We start from the raw sequence: 22,610 nt of genomic DNA, 5'->3' as shown, positions 1-22,610 counted from the left end.
CAGGGGTGATTTATTTAAATATTGGTATTTGTATTGAATACAAGATGAAAAGATCAATGGATTTCAGCAAAGGTTAACGTGTAGCCGAGTACGCTTCTGTCTTCATGAGCAGTCACCCCGTGACGTGAACAGATCCAGCAACGAAGTATTTGTACGCGTCCAGACTTTCACACGTTTTCCGTGTAAATCTCGACGACTTACTCACCAGATCCGTGTGTAGATCCAGTTGTCCAAGACAAGCGGAACCTAATTAACAGTCCCGAGTTCTTATCGGCGAAAACGTTGATTTCGGCATTAAACATGGGTCCTCTATGCCAAGTGTCTCATTTTTCCACGTACCTTTCTTTATTATCACCTTCTAAATGTTTAACGGTATCGGACAAAACTCTGGGCGTCGTGCTATAAGACGTATTTTGGTTTCGTCTCAACGGACTTAGCGTTGAACAATGCTTTGTTTGACCGGCACGTCATTTCGGTGGCGTAGGTGCACGAGCTCTATACACACACACACACACACACACACACACACACACACACACGCACACACACACACCAGACACTTCCAAGACTCCTCCCACTCCATTGCATGTTGCGACATCAGCGTTTCCTCTTTAAGCGATCAATTCATCCAAATCTGCGATAATGAACACTTCCGATTTTCATTCAACTATTTGACTTGCGAATTGGACCTGATTAGTCAAATGTTAAATAAATTATAATAATTATGGACTTTTACAGCTACTCCCAGTTCATGTTGAAAACAGAAATACCTGTTATGGATTTAAAAACAAAATGCATTACCTTGGTTTTATGACAGTCCACGAACGCACAATGCAAAACGCTTAAGACAAGCGTACGAAATATTGTCATTGTGATGATTATGAACAGTAAAACAAGTTCTAATTTGAACCCGAGCGGCGGCGACACATGCAGACAATACTTGCAAGCATATTTTTTTTATGCTTGGTCGACAGTCGCCGTCGTCTGTTTCATCATCAAATCTACATGTAGTATGTCTATGTTTTCTACTGCCCCCTTGTGACTAAGGCACACTAGCTTGAGCAGCAGAATGCCTGATGAATTATTATGATTCACAAAGTGTTTTGTTTTTTTTGTTTTTTACAAAATCCATTCACTTGGGTTAGATTTCTTATTAAAAACATGCAACACATTTTATTGGTAGCGCTTTTGGGGTTCCTGGAACAGATTCATGGCATTTCCGTTCAGTTACAAGCGTGAATTAAACTTGAAAGCCACGGCCCCACTGTATAATTATTTAGTAAAACAATGAAATGAATACAGTGCAATGTCCAAAAACTAATTAAAAACATTGCAACAAACAACTGAAGGAGGAACTTTTCCCAATGTAAAATGTGTCCGTCTTCATCACTTAATCACAGAGTAGAAGCAACAGAATTACATATGGTAACACTTTATGAGTTATTATTATTGCTTATTCATGCTCACATAAGCACATAACATACACACACACACACACACCGACGTGTCGCGTCGAGCTGCCCGGTCACGTCTCGTAAAAAGCAAAAACAAGCGCAATGTGCTTCGGATTCCTGAAGATTGCTCAGATCGGAGCTAATTGGAGCCACGTGAGTGTTTGGATATTTGCGTGCAGGGGCGAAGATTGGACTTCAACCATTATGCCGCTGCTCTATCTAGCTGCCCACTCACGAATTTTGCCACGTTCGGTTAAATATGAAATTAAAAATTGTACCGCACGCATGAGTGTGTACAGACAAATGTTGAGCAGCATAAAATGGGGCCTTACTTCATAGTAGCAAGTAGTCGTAGCATCTGCCCAATAATTCATACAACCGAGTGAAAAAGCATCATTCACAGTGCCTGATTAAAAAAATAATAATAATAATAAAAGTAAAATTTAAAAAAAATGGTGGTTGAACATTACTACTAGTACTTTCCGTCCATTTTCTGTCCCTTTTATCGTAAGGCTAAAAGGTTATGCTGGCTCCTATCCACAGCTATTTTCGGGAAAGGGGCGCTGTGCACCCTGAACTGGTCGCCAGCCATTCACTCTCACATTCACTGGTATGGACAATTTGGGGCCTTTACTCAACATGCTACGGATGTTTTGGAAATGTGGGAGGAAACTGGAGTGCACGGACAAAAAACAAAAACAAAACAAGCAGACACTGGGAGAACGTGCAAAGTCCACACAAGGCGAGGCCGGGATTTGAACCCCGGTCCTCAGAACTGAGAGGCAGATGTGCCAACCACTATGCACTGTGCCGCCACTAGTAAGGAAACAATATTTAACAAAAGCATTCCCAACTATTTAGATAATGCCCCACGGCATGCTGGGTATTCGAGCATCGACTTCTTCCTACGTTTTGACCCCACAAGTTTTTCGAAGAACTTGGAATTACATTTTGTGTATGTGATGCATAGAATTGATGGAATGCTGTGTATTTACTGATGGCAGCACGGCGGGTCAGCTGGAAAATGTTGGCCTCACACTTCGGAGCTCCCAGGTTCAATTCCGGCCCCGCCTGTGTGGGTTTTCTCCGGGTGGGCACTCCGGTTTCCTCCCACATCCCAAAAAACATGGAACATTCATTGGACAATCTAAATTGACCCAAGGTGTGATTGTGAGTGCGACCGTTTGTCTCGATGTGCCCTGCGATTGTCTGGCGACCAGTTCAGGGTGTACCCCTCCACCTGCCTATTGACAGCTGCGATAGACTCCAGCACTCCCCGCGACTCTTGTGAGGATAAGCGGCTGAGAAAATGGCTGTATTTATTGATGAGACATGTGACCTGACGAGTTAACACCCAGATTTAGATGCACGCTTACACACACACACACAAAAGATAGACAAAACTGAAATAAATTGACAAAATGCACACACACATATTGGGACACAAAAGGTACACACAGACAAACACACAAATGCGCACACACTTAAGACACATACACATTGCAAGAGACAAACGCACAATGAGATGCAGAAACACACACATGCAACGACAGCGGCATCAGCCGCCACCTTGTCACCGAGGTGCGGCGCAAGCGTTTACACGCACGCATCTCGCAGACGTCTCCGGCGCTCTCGTCTGTCAACGCGGCCAGCCAGCGCCGCACCTTGTAAAGAGCACACGTGTTGTCTGTTGCCCCCCCCCCCTCCCCGCAACATTGCATTCGCCTCACAAAGCCCACACCAAACTCATTAAAAGTGTTCCTAAGGGCCCAAGCAAAGTCACAAAAAAAGCCCAAGAATAAGCAAAAGGAGACATTTCCTGGAGCCACCACACACCCCCAGGATGTACTGTAACTCACGCAACACCCATAACTAAAATCATCTTTTCCCATGGAAGTGAATGGCAACATCGCTAATCCGTTCCAAAGAGCCCCCTCCCCCCCAAAAAGTGCAAATATATGCCTTAATATGCAAAAATAGCTTTTGACTGTCGTGTACTTCATACAATTATATAGAGTAATGACATTTACCTATTCAAAAAAAAAAAAAAGAAAAATTTATGCTGCTGGTGCTTCTGGTGTGTACGTCATGGCCACCTGAGGACTGTATAATGCAGATACACATTAAGACAGAGGAGTGGTCACATTACAGTATTCTACACAGATGATAAAGAATATCTCCATCTTGTCATGAGCAAGGCTGGACCACTGCCAAGAGGGGCGTGGCCTGGCGGTGCCACCTCTGGCACTCGTCCCAGCTGTCGCGCATTCTGCACTCTAATTGACCATGTACTTAAGTCTGGAGTTTTGTCAGTTCGTTGCCCTATGTCAGTGTGTTGCATTCACCGCCAGTAGGATTCTCCACCACCGAGAGTAGGTGTAGTGTCAAGCCATCCTCATCACAGCGTTTCAGTGCCCTTTTGTCAATCACATCCTGTTATGCTCATTTGTTTGCCCCACAGTCATCGCACCTTGCTTTACGTCTTTTGGATCCTGCCTAGCCTAGCGTATCTGTACCTCTGCCTCGTTTTGGAATCTACCAGTTTTCAAAATAAAACCACGCCTCGCATCGTGCCCTCGTCTTGGAGTCCTGCATTTGGGTCCGCCCCCGCACCGTTGGTTCCTGATACATCAACAGCGTATGCTCCAATATACATTGCTTGGATTGTTATAACTACTATATAGCTATTCCTTAGCCCGTCTGTGGCATTTCCCATGATGAGTTAGCATTAAGCTAGTGAACTTCAAGGCAAAGTTGTGTGGGTTGTTTTAAAAACGCACAGCCTGCAATTGTCTTGGTTTGGTTTGGGAGTCGCGGCAAAAAATTTGAAGTCTTTGATGAATTGTTCAGTAGCACCTGTCAAACGACTACTTTATTCATTGGCGCATGCAAAGTATGACGAACAACAAATATAACGCTCATCATGCTTTATAGTTAATTGTTCTAATAAATATTAGACATAACATTTATGTTTATGCCCCCTCAAGAAAGATTGAGGATTGGTCTCAAGATGACAAACAAGCAGCCTCTGTCCCAGATGGTGTTTACCACCCTCCAGTTTCATTTTTTGATTCCTGCACATTCAGCTCGTCAACGGTAATAATCACGATTCAGATGTTTGACACGGTGATGAAGACAAATAGCGCAAATAAGCCCTCACGTGATGCGGTAGTTAGTCCCCCACCACCACCACCAAAAAATGTGCACCTTCGTATTATTTATTTGGAGGTGGGGGGCGGGGACGACCAAGGAACGAAGGACAAGATAATGGCGTGGAGTTTGCTGGAGCGAGGAGACGAGCGCAGCAAAGCGGCAAACTGCAAAGCGGAGTCCATCTTGTCCAACAGCGAGAATGGAAGACTTTAAAGTACACAAGCGTGACATCGCATGAGAGTTAAAAAAAAAAAAAAAAAAAGAAAAAAAAATATGAAGGGCAATTGCATACGATTTCCTCAACATTTGTACATTTAACACGTACGCAGTCTCATATTTGACATTTTAAATGGACAGATGGGCAAGGTTCTTTGTAGAAGATATATAAATCTATAAATGAATAATCTACGCTTAAAATGTGGATTAAGATATGTAAAGTGGGATCATTTAAACAAATTACAAATATTTGTATACTTTTTATTTGATACCTTTTTATTGTAAAACACTCAATTAGCTGAAAAAAATATATAAAATTAATAATCACTCAATATTTAATTGCAGTCTTATTTTTAATGACATGATCACAAATATGCAAATGTAAGATGTTATTTTCTATTTCGCTACAGTATTTATGTAAAAAAAAATGAATACATTTTAAGAAAATTCAAATTTTATAGACTTAACCTCACATATATATATTACTCAATTTTAAAAATACACTTAATAAACTTGAGTCTCTTTTTAGTCGATGTTTTACAGTAAAAGCAATTTCTTGTAGCAAAATGTACATTTTATTATACTAAATTTAATACTTCAAAAAATGAAAAAAGATTACATGTTTCAATTTTAAATCTTTTTGGCTCATTTAAAGGTTAAATTAATCAAATACAGTGAATGTATATATTTATCAAAAAAGTCATTTCATTTACAATAAAATATACAAAATATTTTTTGGTGAATTACACATGCATTTTATTCAATAAATACAACGGATAAAAATTTGTCCTATATGAACACAGCAATTTTTTGCTACCCAACTAAAAACTTAAAGGTTTTGAATCCGAATCTTGAATCCGCTTTCAAGTCTTCCCTGAGACGATTTGGAGCCGCGACTCATTTTGAGAGGAAATCGCAAGCCCATAAGGCCAAAGCTTCGTGATTTGAATAACGTACACAAAATTTGGGGCATCTTTAATCATCTTGCTCCACTTTTATTTAGCTCAACAAAAATCATGTGGCCGGCGCGGAACTCTTGTGCTGGGCTTGGGTGCAAACATAAAAATTACAATAAACCGTTTCAAACACGACTATTTTTTTTTCCCCCCCCTTTAGATTGATTTGAAACTGCAAATATTTACCAAAACGCAAACAAATGTGTTTTGATGAGTTGGCCCCGTAACTCGCGTCATAAAAAGTCAAAGTTGTGTTTGCGGCTCCCGCGTGTTTATGTGTCGGCGAAGTCCGCAGTACACGCTTCCACTGTGCGTTCGCCAGCGTGTGTATAAATACATCGCGGCGGCTTTTAAAGTGGCTTTGCGGTTCTCGGTATTTCCAGCTTTGAGCCGCTTTCTCGCTTCACTCTCGCTTTTTCTGCGCATCTTTCACCGTCAGGCGCGTCACGGCCTTTTCGCTTCACCCGGTACGACGTTTAAATCCTCGCGGATTCCTGCGACTCGTCCGCCGAGCACAATCTGCTCCCGTGTTCCACTGTGTGTATATTTGGGAGTTGGGCCTTGTTGGCTTTGGAGGAAAATGACTTCCTGAAGGCGAATGGTTAAACAAAGAGCGCTTCTCCCTGCCCGAGGCGGACAAAGCAGCCCCAAAGCTGGACTCCGGTGGACCACTCCGGCAGGGACTTGATCCGTTACATTTGAAACTGCGTTCCAGATCGCATGGCCTTCGTTACTTTTGAGGTAGTGAAGCTGGCAACCCACCAGGAGGCAATCTTGGAATGTGAAACTTGAGGGAAAGTACAAGTACACCGCTTATCCTCACGAGGGTCGCGGAGCCTATCCAAGCTGTCAACGGGGAGGAGGCAAGGTACACGCTGAACTGGTTGCCAGCCGATCGCAGGGCAATTTGGAGTGTCCAATTAATGTTGCATGTTTTTGGGATGCGGGAGGATATTGGGAGTACCCACCCAGAGGAAACACAAGCGGCTCCGGGGTTGAACCCGGGACCTCAGAACTGTGAGGCCAACGATTTACCAGCTGAACCACCGTGCTTGCCCCTTTTTGAATATTAATTGCTTAAATTAGCACTTTGTTAAAAACTGAGCATGATTTACAACAACTGCGTGGACCAACATGAAAATCCTGGCATTAATCTTTTTTTTTTTTTTTTTTTTTTAGGACATGGCAACATCAATAATTTTTATTTTTTTTTTTCCCAAAAAGGAAATTAAAGATGCAGACCAAAGTATTACAGATTTAACTGTCTGAATTAAAAACACCAATGGCAGTTTTCAGATGTTTAAATGTAATCATGTCTGATGCATGAATGTTAAATTTGTGTTATTAAATCGGAAAATCCGACCTGCCATGCATGATAATTTTTTGGGGAAAAAAAAAAAAAAGCAAAACTCGGTCCTAAACCAAAAATCTCCCCTAACTGTCCACGACCTACCCAAAATGTTGCCGTGATTGCTCACCCTCAACCCCCTCCCCCACATTTCAAGATGGACCGCCCCTTCAAAACAAGCCGAGTTCAACTAGGTTAAAAACTGAGAGTTATGCATACTATAATTCTTGAACCTTGAGGTATTTTCATCTAAAAGATGTCACAGATGTGTTATGAAGACATCTGGAAAATGTTTTGAATGGTGGAAAAAAAACGCATTAGAAAATTGGGAGTCAAAAATCGTAACAAAACATGAACCACATTGGGACATAAAAGTCCCAGAAAAGAGATTTGGGCCTCGCATTATTTTTGTTTTGACACAATATGTAACTGATGGATTCATGTGGGACGGAACGGTGGGGCAGCTGTTGACCTTTGGCCTCACAGTTCTGAGGACCCGGGTTCAAATCCCGGCCCCGCTTGTGTGGAGTTCGCACGTTTCTTCCCGTGCACTCCAGTTTCTTTGGAGACTCTGAATTGCCTATAGGTGAGACTGTTAGTGCGACTATTGGATAGGGTTGACCTCACAGTTCTGGGGTTCCGGGTTCAATCCCGGACCCGCCTGTGTGGAGTTTGCGTGTTCTCCCCGTGCTTGCGCGGCTTTTCTCCGGGTGGGCGCTCCAGTTTCCTCCCACATCCCAAAAACATGCAACATCAATTGGACACTCTAAATTGCCCCTAGGTGTGATTGTGAGTGTGGCTGTTTGTTTCTATGTGCCCTGCGATTGGCTGGCAACCAGTTCAGGGTGTACCCCTACCTCCTGCCCGAAGATAGCTGGTGCAGGCTGCGGCACTCCTGTGAGCCCTGTGAGGATAAGCGGCTCAGAAAACGGATGGATGGATCAATGAACGGGGATTGTTGAGTGGTGTGCGCGCCACCTTTGTGTAACTCCATGTTTGTGCACATCGCGGCAATATCGGATCCATTTGTAGCAGTCTGGCTCGATACGACCAGCATCCATCACACGCCGGGATTTGGACGATTTGCGCATTTATACAAAGACAAGTGACAGTCCAAAGGCACACCATTCAAGGGTCTTCTCGACCGGGTGCCAACCGTGTCGTCTGCAGCCGTAATGATGCCGAAAGACCTCCCGAAACAATCCTGACTGATCGAAAAGGAATGAAAATGGCAACGCGCAATAGATCAGTCAGTCAGTCAGTCAGTTCCGCGAGAAACACGCCTCGAAGATTTGAGCGTCCACTTTTGCACCGAGCATGAGCCAAGAGACAATTTATACACGGAGACAGACACACTGGAGGAAACGTGCAGACAGTTTCCAGGAAAAGAGCGTAACATCTGACAGCCTCCGATGTCATCATTACATTATGATTGCCGCTCTTGGCAAAGCAAAAAAAAAAAAAAAAAAAAAAACCAAAGAAACATGTCTAGCCGTGTAAAAATATGTCATAAATGGCTTCAAATCACCATGACTCAGGCAAAAACGAACATTTCTGGGACTTTGGGGGAATTTGTATTTCTTCATCGCTACTGCCGTTCACACAGCTGATCGCCCTTTATTTCAAAAAGACGAGGCTGGGAGGAATTTAGTAGGACTTCAAACAAGAATCAGTGACCGCTAAAATGTGTTTGCATATTAATGATATTCAGATTGATAATGGAATAGAGCCTTCAGATACCACTTTATATATTCAGTTTTGAAGTTTTTTTGCTTCCGTTTACAAACGAAAATCTGTACTCGAACGCCCCTAACAAAACCAGAAAATAACATATAGCACGCGGCCAGACGAGCTGACCCACGACGCGCTTTGTTGTGAATTCACACGCCGCTGAAAAAAAAAAAAAAAACGGAAACACATAATGCACGTGGCGCAAGCAGCTGACCCACCCACGACGCCTTTTGTTATTGTCTATCCGAACGCCCCCAGAAAAAAAAAAATACAACAAAAAAAAGAAAAAAAATGACATAACGCGCACGGTGGAATCAGCACATTTTTGTTATTCTAACGCAGCCTCTGTACACAGACGTTTCCCGGTAGGGGCTGTTGTTTTTCTTCATCTCGTATTAAACCCCAAAGAAATGTTCCCCCCCCCCCTCATTATTGTTTAAAGTTATTCTGCACTTTTGTAAATAAAAAAAAAAAATTACAAGGCGCTACAGATATGGCAATGCAGTCTACTACTAAAGCAGATATTTCTTAAATTATTTTATTATATAAAGTATTTAAACTGTACATGTATTGCTACTATGCAGTTTATCAGGAAAAGCTAAAAAAAAATGCTTTAAAAGCCAAATTTTTTAGGCTTGAAACGCATTATTTCTTTTTCCATTCATTGTAATGGGAAACATCGATTCGGTCTTCGAACAGTTTTCTGAAACGGATTGTGGTCAAGAACCGAGGAATCACTGTATTTTGTATTCTTAAAAAAAGCCAAATTGAAGGCCAGTTGAGCAGATAAAAATGAATTATTTGAAAGAAATATTGCATTTTTACTGCAACAATGTGTATTTAAGATTGTTTTGCATGACTATTTTGCACAGTATAATGCCATTTATTTCTTTACTTCATCAAAAAAAAATTACAGGCAAGTGCAACTGAATTAATTTTTTTGGTACTTATAAACTTGAAATTATTAGTTTAAAATTAATTTGATTATATGTTTTTATTCTTAATTTTCACAAAATTGTAGCTTCATTCACTATACCTTATTTTAATTTTATAATTTTTTCTAATGATTTTTTTTTTTTTTAAAGAACTACATTCGATTTTTTTTGCTTACTGAGCCACTTACGCTCATGTTTCTGGGAAAACAGTCCAATCTTGAATCATTTCCTACTAAATTCTCATTAAATTGTCCACCGCGTTGAAAGATTTGTGTGCATCTCGGCGCTGTCGGTTCATATTTAATCATCCTCCAGTCTTTGAAGCAACATTTTATCAAAGGTTTTCTTGCTGTGTACTTTCCCCTCGTCTGAGTCTCATTTTCTTCCTCCTCCTGTCTCTTTGCCTTTTTTTTTTTTTACACGATCCCTCGCCATCCATCTTCCCTCGCTCGTCCCTCGGCTTTTCCAGTCAGCCGCGTCTGCTTTTGATTAGCTTCTCGTGTAAACCTAAATTGTGATTAAACAAACGCTAAGCGAGTACGTTTGGCCCCGTATCAAATTCGCCTCTCGATTACACACGCAAACCGCAGCAAAACATGGACTGTATGTACGTTAGGGTACAGTATGTGTTGAGATGACAGCATGACACGTGCAAACATAAGCAAACGTACACACACGGGGCCCAGATGCAAAATTATGGACTCGCATTGAGCATCAGTGCCGAGCATAAAAATACACACTTGCTGGTAAACGCATTCATTTGAAACTCAATGAGATTTTATTCCACCCACCCCATAAAAAAAAAAAAAAAAAAAAAAAAAATTAAAAATGTCCACCTCCACCTCCCTCAACATAACCTGCCCACCTCCAGTGGATGTGTGTGCACTTGAATCCCAACCAAATGCTACATTCTATTTCACAACATTCGAAAAAATAAATTCTCGAACAAGGTCAGTCTGTGAATCGCGCATGAAAAAAAAAAAAAACAATAATAATAAAAAAAAAAAAAAAAAAAAACATTGACAAGTGACATAAATGCAGATGAACTTTTTGGCCTCCGGGCCACTAAAGAAACGTCGGGCCCCGCAGTTGGCAAACAACGAACACGCACAGACACAAAACCGAGCATCTCTCCGGGGAGGAAGAAGCCACGCGGAGGACGAAAACAAAAACAAAAAAAAAAGGTACATTTTGCCCGTTAATGTGGAAAAAGTAGCAGATGCGCTGGAGCTCGCAAACGTGCTGCAGACCGGCCAAAAAGATGAAGTTCTTCTTTGGCTCGCGCGCTGCCACTTTACCAAATTTCATTTAAATCCGCCTGGCACCATCTTACAAACATAAGACCGCCAAGTCTGAGCTCAATGGACCAAAGGACAGGATTCAACATTCTTATCAATGCAAACACAAACACGCAATTAAGCCAATTTGACCGTGTGAGGTGCCTACGAGACTTCCCCGGTTAACCCGGAACTGAATTTTCCATCTAACTTCAGTCTTTGTAGTCCGCAGATCTTTACCTGTTCGAAATCAGTTTTGCTGAACTGAAAGCAGAACACGAACACGCAAACAGCAACATATGTGACCGTGTTGACATGGTGGACATTTTTAGCCAATGGCAGCCCTTTATCACCGCATTGTTGACACTTCCTTAGCAACACGGTTTTGTTAGCGAGCTAACTGTGTACTGCTCAACATTTCACATATCCAAAGTTTTTTTTTTCCCCAGCAATTGATATTCCATGATGACACAGTGGACATGTAAACCCTGACAACACATCCATCCATCCATCTTCTTAGCCGCTTATCCTCATGAGGGTCGCGGGGAGTGCTGGAGCCTCTCCCAGCTGTCAACAGGCAGGAGGCGGGGTACACCCTGAACTGGTTGCCAGCCAATCGGAGGGCACATCGAGACAGACAGTCACACAACAATTCACACCTTGGGGCAATTTTGAGTGTCCAGTTAGTTAATGTTGCATGTTTTTGGAGATGTGGGAGGAAACCGGAGGAAAGCCACGCAGGCACGGGGAGAACGTGCAACCTCCACACAGGCAGGGCCGGGATTGAACCCGGGACTTCAGAAGTGTGAGGCCAATGCTCCAGCGTGCTGCCCCTTGTCAACACAACATGATGAAAATGATCAAAATGTAACTATCCACTGTTTCAGGTTCCAATGAAGAATGAAAAATGCTTGTCGTGATGTCAAACTTCTTATAGGGGCAGATAGCCCATAATGGCAGGGCGGACAGCAATCTCCGTTCAAAATGTTCATTATAAAATTGATTATAATTGCAACGACGTTTGGGCCCTGTGATCCTGCTCCGTGTCTGAGCCTCGGACTTAGCAGTGTCCTCTCGGTGTTGCCCATTATAAACAGCGCATAAAAATCCATAAAAACGTTTGGAAGGAGGCTCCCTTCCTTGCCTTTCTGTGACTCCTCCAATCTCCTTGGATCTCTGTCGCAGCACATTGTGACACCAAGCTCAGTGGCCACTTCCCGCTCGTCTGTCAAGTCGTCTTGGTTACATGATAGCATGCGTGTGAGCGTTCGCCACCGATTTGTTTCCTGCGAGTGGAGAGCTCGGCGTGCAACATAAACGCAAAATACCACGAGAAAAATTGCGCAACGGCAAGGCAAACTGCTTCCTGTCGTCTTAAAATACGCAAATGTGAAATTAAGGAGGTGTATTCCGTCTCACCGGTCGCCATCTGTCACGGCCGGTCACGGGATGAGCACTTTACAGCCGCTTCCTGTAACACTTCCCCAAACATTCCAGCAGGTAAACTGCAGCCGCGGACATCCAGGCCAGATTAAAGGCGGCCTCCTCGTCTTTCGCCATGAACTTGGTTTTCGGAGGAAAAGACATCTCCAGTGACCTCGACATGCTCCCCCCCCTCACACTCTCGTTCCTCGACTCTCGTGTTTGCACCGAGTTTCCCCAGGTTCACGTCGAGAGGCTCATCTGAAGTGCGGTCAGCGCTTCGCTCAAGAGCAATCGCGCTGAGCTTTGGGACTGGGATCGGCAAATTTCTGGGTTAGAATTCATAAACCGCAGCGCCCAGTTAACACCGTTCAAAAGTAAATTATTCAGGAGAGTTCAGCACAAAACTACCGCGTTGCAATAAGTGAAAGTAGAAAGTATTGTACACAACCTCATCACACCCGATGAAGAATAGCAGTCGCAATCACAACTATCCGTATAAGAGCACCTCGATGCTTTCTCAAGAAAACCATCCACCTGACGCGAGCTCAATGTTCACGATGAGGGTTTTTTTTTTTTTTTTTTTTGGGGGGGGGGCATGGACTCTCAATCATAGCGGCCATTTTGCTCCCGTTGGAGCAGGAACGTCAGTAACATCCAGGAATGTGTACGACTCGACTCGAGTGAACGCGAGTCACAATAGGAAGCCACCACTCAACTGTTGGGTGAAATCGCGCAGTCGAAACCACACACTCCAGTCCGCCATTCATCTTTATCACAATTTCCATCTTAGGTCGACCCCCCCGCTGAGAACCTCGTGGGCCATTCGATCCCCTTGCCATCCATCAACGCGCCATCACCCGCTGCCCCCCCCCCCCAGCTCAATTCAAAGATGACCTCCCCCGAATCTCACCATCAATCATCGCCGCGCGATCCTATAAACGGACACGACTAACTTTTTTTTTTTTTTTTTTTTCTTTTTCGCTTCTTTCCATCAATCCCCCAACGCTTGGTTTATCTCCAAGACCGGACTCTGGTATTAATCTGGCCTGATAGCTGGAGAGCAAAAGGCAGAATTTTCTCCGCATTGGTCTTTCCCCGCCGTCTCCAAACCTCAAACCGCAGGGCTTCAACAGGAGGATTGAGAGGTAAATCCCATCACGCTGCCGCCGTTTCACATCCAAACCAGAAAGCAAAGCAAATTTATTTGTGCGGCGGATTTCATACACAAGGTAACTCGATCGGCTTGAAATGATTAAAAGCATTCAAATACGTAAAAACATTTGGAAAGAGTACATTTCAAACAGATTTTAGTGCAGGAAGTATCATTGAAAAGTGGAAGTACTCTAAAAGGTACGAAAAAAAAAAGTTTTCATCTGTCACCTCTGTTGGCAATTTATTCCATTTTTTTTTTTTTTTAGTGGTGGGGGCGGGGGTCAGCATAATAGCTAAATCCTGCTTCACCATGTTTGCTTTGGACTCTGCGCTCCACGATTTGACCTCAGAGCTGGACTGGGTTTACATTCTGCAAGCATTTCTTTCATGGATTCAGGACCTAAACAAGTTAGTGATTTACAAACCAAGAGCAAAACTGGTCTAAAATCTATTCTAAAAGTGACTGGAAGCCAGTGTAAAGTCTTTGCAATCGGTAGTTATACGCTCTGGTTAGCATTCTGAATGAGCTACAGCTGTTCAATGCTCCTTTGGTCAGAAGACCATTACGATAGTCAAGTCTACTTGAGATAAAAGCATAAATGAGCTTCTCCCGGCCTGCTTGACACATACAAGACTTTCCAAGGGTTAAAGAAAGTTTGTATATTTACATTTCTGATGTCATTTGTCTATTTGTGTTCAGACAACAGAATAACACATTTTGGAATGAAGTAAATTAGAGTAACTCGTCTTGTGAATGTTTGCCATTGTATTGACCAGAATGAGCAGCACAATGCCACTTGAATTATCACGATGCACAATATTTAAAGCTTTACATGGCAGCAAATTTTGTCTTTCATCTATGTTTTCATAGCGTACAATACAGAGTGGTATTTTTCTCATTAAAACCAATTGCGTTATTTTCAATCAGGCAAAGTTTTGAGTTAGGGGATCAACTTCGTAAGGCACCGCTGCACTTCCTTGACACCAATTACGACTTTCGTCTCTTTTAAGATTGGTGCCATAGACAAAAAGCCAAGTAGGTGGGGGTTCACGTTAACCATTTTGGATTCCAAGAGGGACCTTGGTACTGTCCTGGTTCTCCATAATACCCAAACAAGAGATCATAAAAGAGCGTTCCAATGCAACAGTTATGCAGTAGTTGCTGAATTCTGGCTCAAAAGACTTGGTCGAACGGCAGTGAAAGATGGGGAAAATCGCAGAGAAAGAAAATAAAGTGAAGTAGAAGCACTCCAGACACTGTAATTTACTTTGTGCTGATGGCAACGTCAGGATATAAAGAACGTGAAATTTTTAATGTTAAGTTTGGAATCTCTCTCTCTCTCTCTCTCGTCCATGTTTGACCAGCGACAAATGGAGGCCTTTCCACTTCAATTAAGTCTTTTAGGGTTTACGCTAAAGCAGGCGGCGCGGGAAGAGGAAAAAAAAAAAAAAAAAAGTCAGACTGTCACTCATGAAGAACAAGAAGGCCCGAAAAGTCAACATGGCGAGCGCACGTGAGAGTGAGCGAACGTGTGTTTATGTGGAAGCCGCAATTGACGTAAATGACAGTTTCCCGCCACTGTAGCGTTCAGGTTTGCGCCCCGGGCAATACATCAACACCTCACCGCAAATCTACGACGCCCGACATCGGCGCGCTCACGGTTTTCGTCTTTCTGGGGCCTTCCTGCACACACTGGGGATTACTTGGATGGAGCGTGGAGATGCGTATAAATCTTTGAATGAAAGCACTACTTCCATGAATTTGAATTTACAGCTCTGTGCACGGCTCGGCGCTATAAATACAGCGGGGAGAGTTAGCATTTTCGGAATCAAGAGCCTTACGATGCTTTGTTTGGGTCGAACTCAAACTAAAAAGCCACCTTCAAGTCTGCAGAAATGGAGTGAAAAGCTGTAGTTTAAAATCAGAAGAAGTCTTCCCGGTGAAATTGAGTAAGTTTCAAGCTATTAGTTTAAATTAAAAAAAGAATAGTTGAGAAAATGACGAAACCGTTGATTAATTGAGCGTTCGGAAATCGTACATGAGGCTAAATGGAGCGGGTGCGCTACTGCCTGTGACCTGTGGAGGTGCTGTCGAGTCGGTCTAAATTTGTTTTCTGAAGAACGCTTTAAAATCGAATTCATTTAAAAATATAGTTTCAAAACATTGAACAACTATCAAGTACATTTTTTTACACATCTTGTAAATGTTATGTTCGACATTTTTTTTTTTTTTAAATAAAACAAATGACACTATATTTTCCACACTATAAGGTGCGCCTTAAATGCATGGCCTATATTAAAACTTTTTTTCATATATAAGGCGCATAGAATGGACACTACAGTAGAGGCTGAGGTTACGTTATGCATCCATTAGATGGAGAGGCACGAAAGGCTCAATATTGATCCATAGATAAGGCGCACCATCGGCCTTCCACAAAATTAAAGGCTTGTAGATTAGTGCGTAAAATATGGTACATGGGGGGGGGAACATATATATATATATATATTTTTTTTTTTTTTGGATGACATTAAAATGACTTCCCCCTGTCCCCAACAACCCTTGTGACATTCACGGTTACATTCTCCATAGCATTGCTCGGAGGTTTATATCTAAATTGGCTTTTACAATGGAAATACACAAACGTATCCCAGCTGCAGAGGTTTCTCCAGATTTATTTTAATGACGTAATGACTAACTGTCAAGCTGAAATTGTCATGTATAATAAAAAGTATCTTGTCTTCCGACAATGTTTCAAAGCGAATAACCGAGGTGAGAAGTTCAACATCCCAGCGGTGGTATTTCCTTTCCCGACCACTCCCTACATGCGCATATGTAGACAGTATATATCACTACGCACGCACACGCCTGTAATCTAAAATGATTGAAGACGCACAATCAAAAGGAGCACACAAAAAGAAAAATGTCAGCATCGTTCCCAAGATGGGGGAATAAAACCGAATTCCTGAGTGGAAGGAAAGATGGATCGAGAGCAGAAGGGAGGAAGTGCAGGGAGGACATGTCGCAGTCCGACCCGAGCATCCACTCCCGACGCTCCGTATTCTCCAAGCAAACAAGAAGCACATTCCGTGACACGATCCAACATTCTAACCATCAACCGGGGGATGGGGGAGGGCAAGAGAAGAGGGCCGGGTTTAAAACAGGTGTACTCACAGTCGGCCCAGTTTGGGATTGGACTGGAAGAGAAGTTCCGGCAGCAGCATGAGTCTGTTCCTGTTTAGGCGCCTGTGCAGAGAACGAAAATGGACAAATTAATAATAGATAAACAAGGTCACGTAGAAATGAATTCGGGGGGGGGGGAATAAATAAATAAATAAATAAATAAATCATAAATCATGCGGAAAGCTGGTTTGAAGGGCAGTCGGCAAAACTTGCTCAGAGGAAGTCAATCGCGTGTGTGCCACATCATTTACAGTAACGGACATTCATATCGCTTTTTTTTTTTTTTTTTTTAATTTAACAACTAAGTCGACTTGATTTTCAAGACGTGTGATGATGCATGAGTGAACTGAATAGCAGTTAGCATTTTTCTTTCCCCCCCACCTAAAATGCTCATCGCTAGCACGCTTGAAAATTTTTGCCATCTCAAATTCTGTACACCCGGGGGCCTGCGGCATGGGGCTGGACCCAAATGCAGGACCCCGAGGCAGGGACATGATGTTGAGGGTAGTTTTATCCCAGGCAGAGGTCATATACAGATAAGCAATCCAAAAAAAAAAAAAGCAGAGGGACAAAAACACGAGGCAACAGGCAAGGTCCAAAAACGAAAAATCGAATTACTTTTATCCACAAAACAAAATTTCACTTAAATGTGGTGGGACGGGAATACGGGCCGTGACAATGAGGCTAATACATAACAAGAGGGTCGTAAAAAGCTCGTGCACCTACGTCATAAAATCACGTGGTTTTTGTTTAACTCGCCATATTGCCGGTCAAGCTAAGCATTGCTCAATGATAAATCGGTTGGAGACGACACGGAAATATGCCTTGTAGCACGATGCCCAGAGTCTTGTCCGATACCGTCAGACATTTAGAAGGTCAAAATAAACGACGGTACGCAGAAAAATGCGATAAACTCGGCATAGAGGACCCGCATTTAATGCCGAAGTCGATGGTTCCGCCGATAAGAAACTGGACTGTTAATTCGCTTACCGCTTGTGTTGGACAACTGCATCTACACACGGAACTGGAGAGTAAGTCATCGAGATTTACACGGAAAACTTTGAAGGTGTATAAAAGTCTGGACGCATACGAATACTTTGTTGCTGGAGCTGTTCTCATCAGGAAAAAAAAAATCCCACATAGTGACGGTTTTGTGAACGCAGAAGTGTGTTCGGCGACATGTTAACCTTTTCCGGAATCCATTAATCTTTTCAACTAGTATTCAATACAAATATTAATGTTTAAATAAATGATCCCTGGTGTTACACAAACTCACATTCATTATGATGATGATTGAAAACAAAACAAAAAAAAAAAAAGACGACAGAGTCGTCTCCGTGGAACGCACACGGAAGCAATTGGGGCCACACTTAACCTCTGTAAAGGTCTGCGACAGTTTTTCATTTTTTTCAATATGCATTGTTCGCAAACGAGTAAATTTGTCATTATAAATACTTCATAATTTTTTTGATATTAAGAATAATTCCTACCTGAAATGAAGCGATCGCTACACAGGCGTGTGCGTATTTTGGCTGGGCACCGTCCATCACCTTTAATTGCCGAAATCCATCGATATTTTCTGGGCTTTTCAGCTGTTATTGTGAATATTCTCCTCCGGTTCAACGTCTCCCACAATGTCGAGCAGCTCCGTTTGACCGGCAACATGGCGCCGTGAAAACGGTGACGTCACGTGCACGAGCTCCATACTCGTGCAAACTACTGTCGTTTGAAACACAACAAAGTGGCAAGCGCGAAGGACAAACTCGAGGCTGTTTATACGCCCGGCCGATTTAGTCTCAATACGGTGCAGCTGCCGGAGGAAGCTCCGCCCAGGGCTGTGTCTTGGCCACGCCCCTCACACGTGCACTCAGGACTGACATACAATATGCCGTTTAAGCACTGAAGGCCATATTTCATCAATGAAAATAAACACGTGTTCTAGTAGTCATTTTATTTTTGAAAGTGGAAGGGTTATCATTTTTCCATCAATAACCGGATCATAATTCAGAGAATCGATACGAGGATTTGATAGTGACAGCAATAACTCCATCCATTCATTTTCTTTGCCGCTTATCCTCAACGAGGGCCGCGGGGAGTGCTGGAGGCAATCCCAGCTGTTAACGGGCACGAGGCGGGGGTAGGTGCAATGCATACTAACAGTTTCAAATTACACATTTGGTGTATTAAAAAACTGCCAATAATCTCATTTTCCCTTTGCAGAAATATTACTGGCACATTAATAAAACTAGTATTTACTATGAACAAAAGTACAACATTTTACTCTTCTCTGGGAAGTTCTTTTATTATTATTATGAATATTTATTATGATTTTGATTCGACTGAAACTTCTTTGAATTCCTCACACTAATGTTCCTCCATTTGTTCTTACCTTTTGTGTTGTTTCTATATTAGCAACACAATTGTATGAGTTAATATTGCGTCTGTGAAAAGATTACAATAAAAGATGTCACGTCATGTCATTATCCAAGTCGCTTATCCTCACAAGGGTCGCAGGAAAGCCGGAGCCTACCCCAGCAAGCTTCGGGCGAAAGGCGGACGAGAGCCTGAACTTGTCGCCAGTCCAGTCGCAGGGCAGGAATCGACCCCACGCTGCCCCGCTACACCATCAGTGACACGCATTAAAAGATCAAATTAAATAATCGATCCATCTATCGCCGCTCAGTCTTTACAGGCAGCGATCACTGATGGGTCTTAAAACTCTTGAGCAATGTGTCAATTATACAGCAAGGTAGTTGCATGAAATACTAAATAATAAAAAAAAAAACAACAAATAAATAGATACATAAATAATTACATAAATAAATAGATAAATACATAAATAAATACACATTTTGAAAAAAAAAAAGCACACAGCTCACTGAAATTGAAAGTACATAATGCCACTTGGTCCATTCCTGTCACGTGGCCGACTGAATTGGATTGGCTGAAAATGTAATATCTATATTTGAAGGACAGCGATACATAACTTGGCTCATACTTTCCATTTCTGTAAATCTCACGGCACGCAAGTGAGAAGTCCCGCACGCTAGGACGCTCAAATGCATCGTGTTGCGTTCAAAGGCGCCGAACCGTGTGGACATCAAAAGGCCACCGTTGTTTACAAACAGCGGCGTCTCATCTTTCTGGAGTAGGAGACGGGGCGCGGGGCGTTATCTCGGCGAACGAGGGAGGATGTCAAAGGCCGCGAGGTCACAAAGTAGAAAACGTGCTCGAAAAGACACAGACGGCGACCTTTGAACCTGGGAGATCCTGATTAGGGCCTGACTGTCACCTCCGCGTTGAGCGTCGCAGTCCAACCTTTGGGGTTCAGGAAAACCTCCGTTATAATCGCAACTCCTTGTTTTTAAGGATAAAAAAGGTGATACACTCGCGTCATATTTTGCATTTTATTCAGAAGAAAAACAAAAACACCTTTTATTGTCAATATATGAGATGAGCTAACATTGGAACGTTGTGTTGACGATTGTGATACGGCGAATTATTATTTTATATGGAGGCCCTGTAGCTCAGTAGTTAAGAGCACTGGTTTGGAAAACCAGGGGTTGTGGGTTCGTATCCCACTGGGGCCTCCACTCCCTGAGAAGGGTTGCGTCAGGAAGGGCATCCGGCGTAAAAAAAAAATTGTGCCAAACATATACGTGCGTTCATCTGAGATGACACGCTGTGGCGACCCCGAAAGGGACAAGCCGAAAGAAACTTACTATATGAGATGAGCTAACATTGGAACGTTGTGTTGACGATTGTGATACGGCGAATTATTATTTTTGTAATCATCCGCGTGATTCGATTCATTATTTCAGCCCTTACTGCTTTATTATGTTTATATAGGCATGCCGTAGACGAAGCTTTGCACTTTTGAAATGATATGATTGAACCCCCCCACCCCGCGCTCCAGTCTTTTGCTCACAATCTGGAAATACTCGCACTGTTACGACTCTGTTTGGCGCACTGTGACTATTTTTTTTTTTTTTTTTTTTTTTAAGCCGCCGCTGACTCTGATGTGCGTGATTTATGTTACTTTCACGTGCGGACAAAGACTGATGCGCTAACCCGCGGCGGAGACAAGATGCCCTCCCCACCCCACCCGACACCCACCTCAAGCCCCACATATCCACACACACCCGTGGCTACCATAAATCACCCGTTCGCGCCACGATGGTCACCTTTCACCCCCGTCGGGCGTCGCATCAGAACAGCTGTCGGCAACATATTTTGATTACGGTTTCCATGAGATTTCAGTATCAGGCAAGTATGCACAGTGTACATATTTTTGACAGACCACTTGATATTTTATTCATTTATTTTTAACTGTTTCGTCAATTAGGTCCGAGAGGAATGCTATTTCAGGTATGTTGTATGTCCTGTATGTATGACACATCTGACAAAAAAAATTTAACTTAAAAATATTTCTCAGAGATGATTTATTCTTGGTGTTGTCACTCAAATGTTTATTTGTTTTGCTGATTTCATTCCCAACTGCTTATCCATTGACACGCATACTTTTTCTCTATTTCTCTACGTTCAAACCTTTTTAGAATTGATTATCCTATAAATATGGATTTGTACATACTTACACACACAGACAAAGAGTGAGGGAATGAATTCATATCTTATTCATATCTGGTTGTCAATAAAAAAAACATTTTTGTCACATGAATGTTGGTGCTGCTGTCTAAATGTATACATTGTCGTGTGCATCGTGTCATCCAATCCTCTCCAAGCCGCTTATCCTCACTAGGGTCGCAGGAAAGCTGGAGCCTATCCCAGCTAGCTTCAGGCGAAAGGGAGACTACGCCCTGAACTGGTCGCCAGTCAGTCACAGGGCAGATATCGACACCATCACTGAGCGGGAATCGATCCTACGCTGCCACCACCATACGGTATTCTTTTTACATAATATTAATGTGCTTTTTGCTGCGTTTAATACTGCTTTTTTTTACTACTGTATAAATGCTATTTATGATTCATGTACTGTCACCTAAATTTTGCAAGTGCACTTTGCAGCTGTAATATCAGATTTTACCCCCCTTGGTGGCGCTAACAAAAGCTTGAGCTATTCACCTCTAGAAATATGTTGACAACCAAAAGTGTTTTTCCAAGTAAGAAAAAAAAATATGTTTTGAGTCAAGCGCTTTGCCCACCCGGCCTCTTTTTTTTTTTTTTTTCCATGAACTCCGACCCCGTCGTGACCCAGCACATTAAGGGAACCTTTTAAAGCGAGTCCGCTCCCCAACATCAACACTATCACGACGCGCCATCTCCATTAAAGTACAGATGTTGCTACCACTCAAGTATCACGCAGTTAACCACGCTTCTGTTTTTTTTTTTCTCTCCTCCCTGGAGGTGTCAATCAAATTTTATAGTTCTTGTCTTGGCCATTTCCTCATCGGTTCACGGTGCGAGATGGCGCTTTTAGGTGTGTACAATTCCGATAAGAACATCTGCGGGAAACTGCGTGACTTCACCATCAAGTAAGCAACTCTGCAGCGACGAGGTTATTTTTAACTGGCTATGACTCAGAGGCAAATGTTAAAAGAGGGTCAATGAGCTAAGCTAACCAATTAGGCCATTACATGTGTTTTGGTAACATTGCTGAAAAAGGAGACGGCCGCAATTAGTTGTTTTTCCAAGGCAGTGAGTAGTTTTCTTAAAAAATAAGGTCACCGAGGGAGAGAAATGGAAAGTTCGGGCAGATCAAAGTCACTTCTGTTATTGCTTTATAACTATTATTAGATGCTTGTTTTTTTTTTTTTTTAATTGG

At 42.6% G+C, this 22,610-nt stretch overlaps 1 protein-coding gene and 1 non-coding gene across 6 annotated transcripts in view; one reads left to right on the top strand and one right to left on the bottom strand.

Moving 5' to 3' along the window:
* slit3 (slit homolog 3 (Drosophila)) overlaps positions 1–22,610 on the bottom strand; it is a 307,110-nt gene that overhangs the window by 217,434 nt on the left and 67,066 nt on the right. For 4 of the 5 annotated variants that reach the window (XR_009797055.1, XM_061834519.1, XM_061834518.1 and 1 more), the window contains one exon: positions 16,820–16,891. Coding sequence is in view for 4 of the 5 variants with exons in the window: in XM_061834518.1 (XP_061690502.1) it covers positions 16,820–16,891 (72 nt within the window). In the remaining variant the exon portion in view is untranslated. Of the gene's footprint in view, positions 1–16,819; positions 16,892–18,318; positions 18,565–22,610 lie in introns of those variants that run through there. The other variant, XM_061834521.1, reaches the window with a different exon arrangement.
* Positions 20,345–20,418, top strand: trnas-gga (transfer RNA serine (anticodon GGA)). Its single transcript has one exon. It is a non-coding gene; the product is annotated as a tRNA-Ser (tRNA).

The sequence above is a fragment of the Syngnathoides biaculeatus genome, chromosome 11 (assembly GCF_019802595.1).
Source record: "Syngnathoides biaculeatus isolate LvHL_M chromosome 11, ASM1980259v1, whole genome shotgun sequence".
NCBI classification, from domain to species: Eukaryota; Metazoa; Chordata; class Actinopteri; order Syngnathiformes; family Syngnathidae; genus Syngnathoides; species Syngnathoides biaculeatus.
The sequence above is the reverse complement of the archived record's forward strand: the minus strand, read 5'-3'. Positions and strand labels throughout refer to the sequence as shown.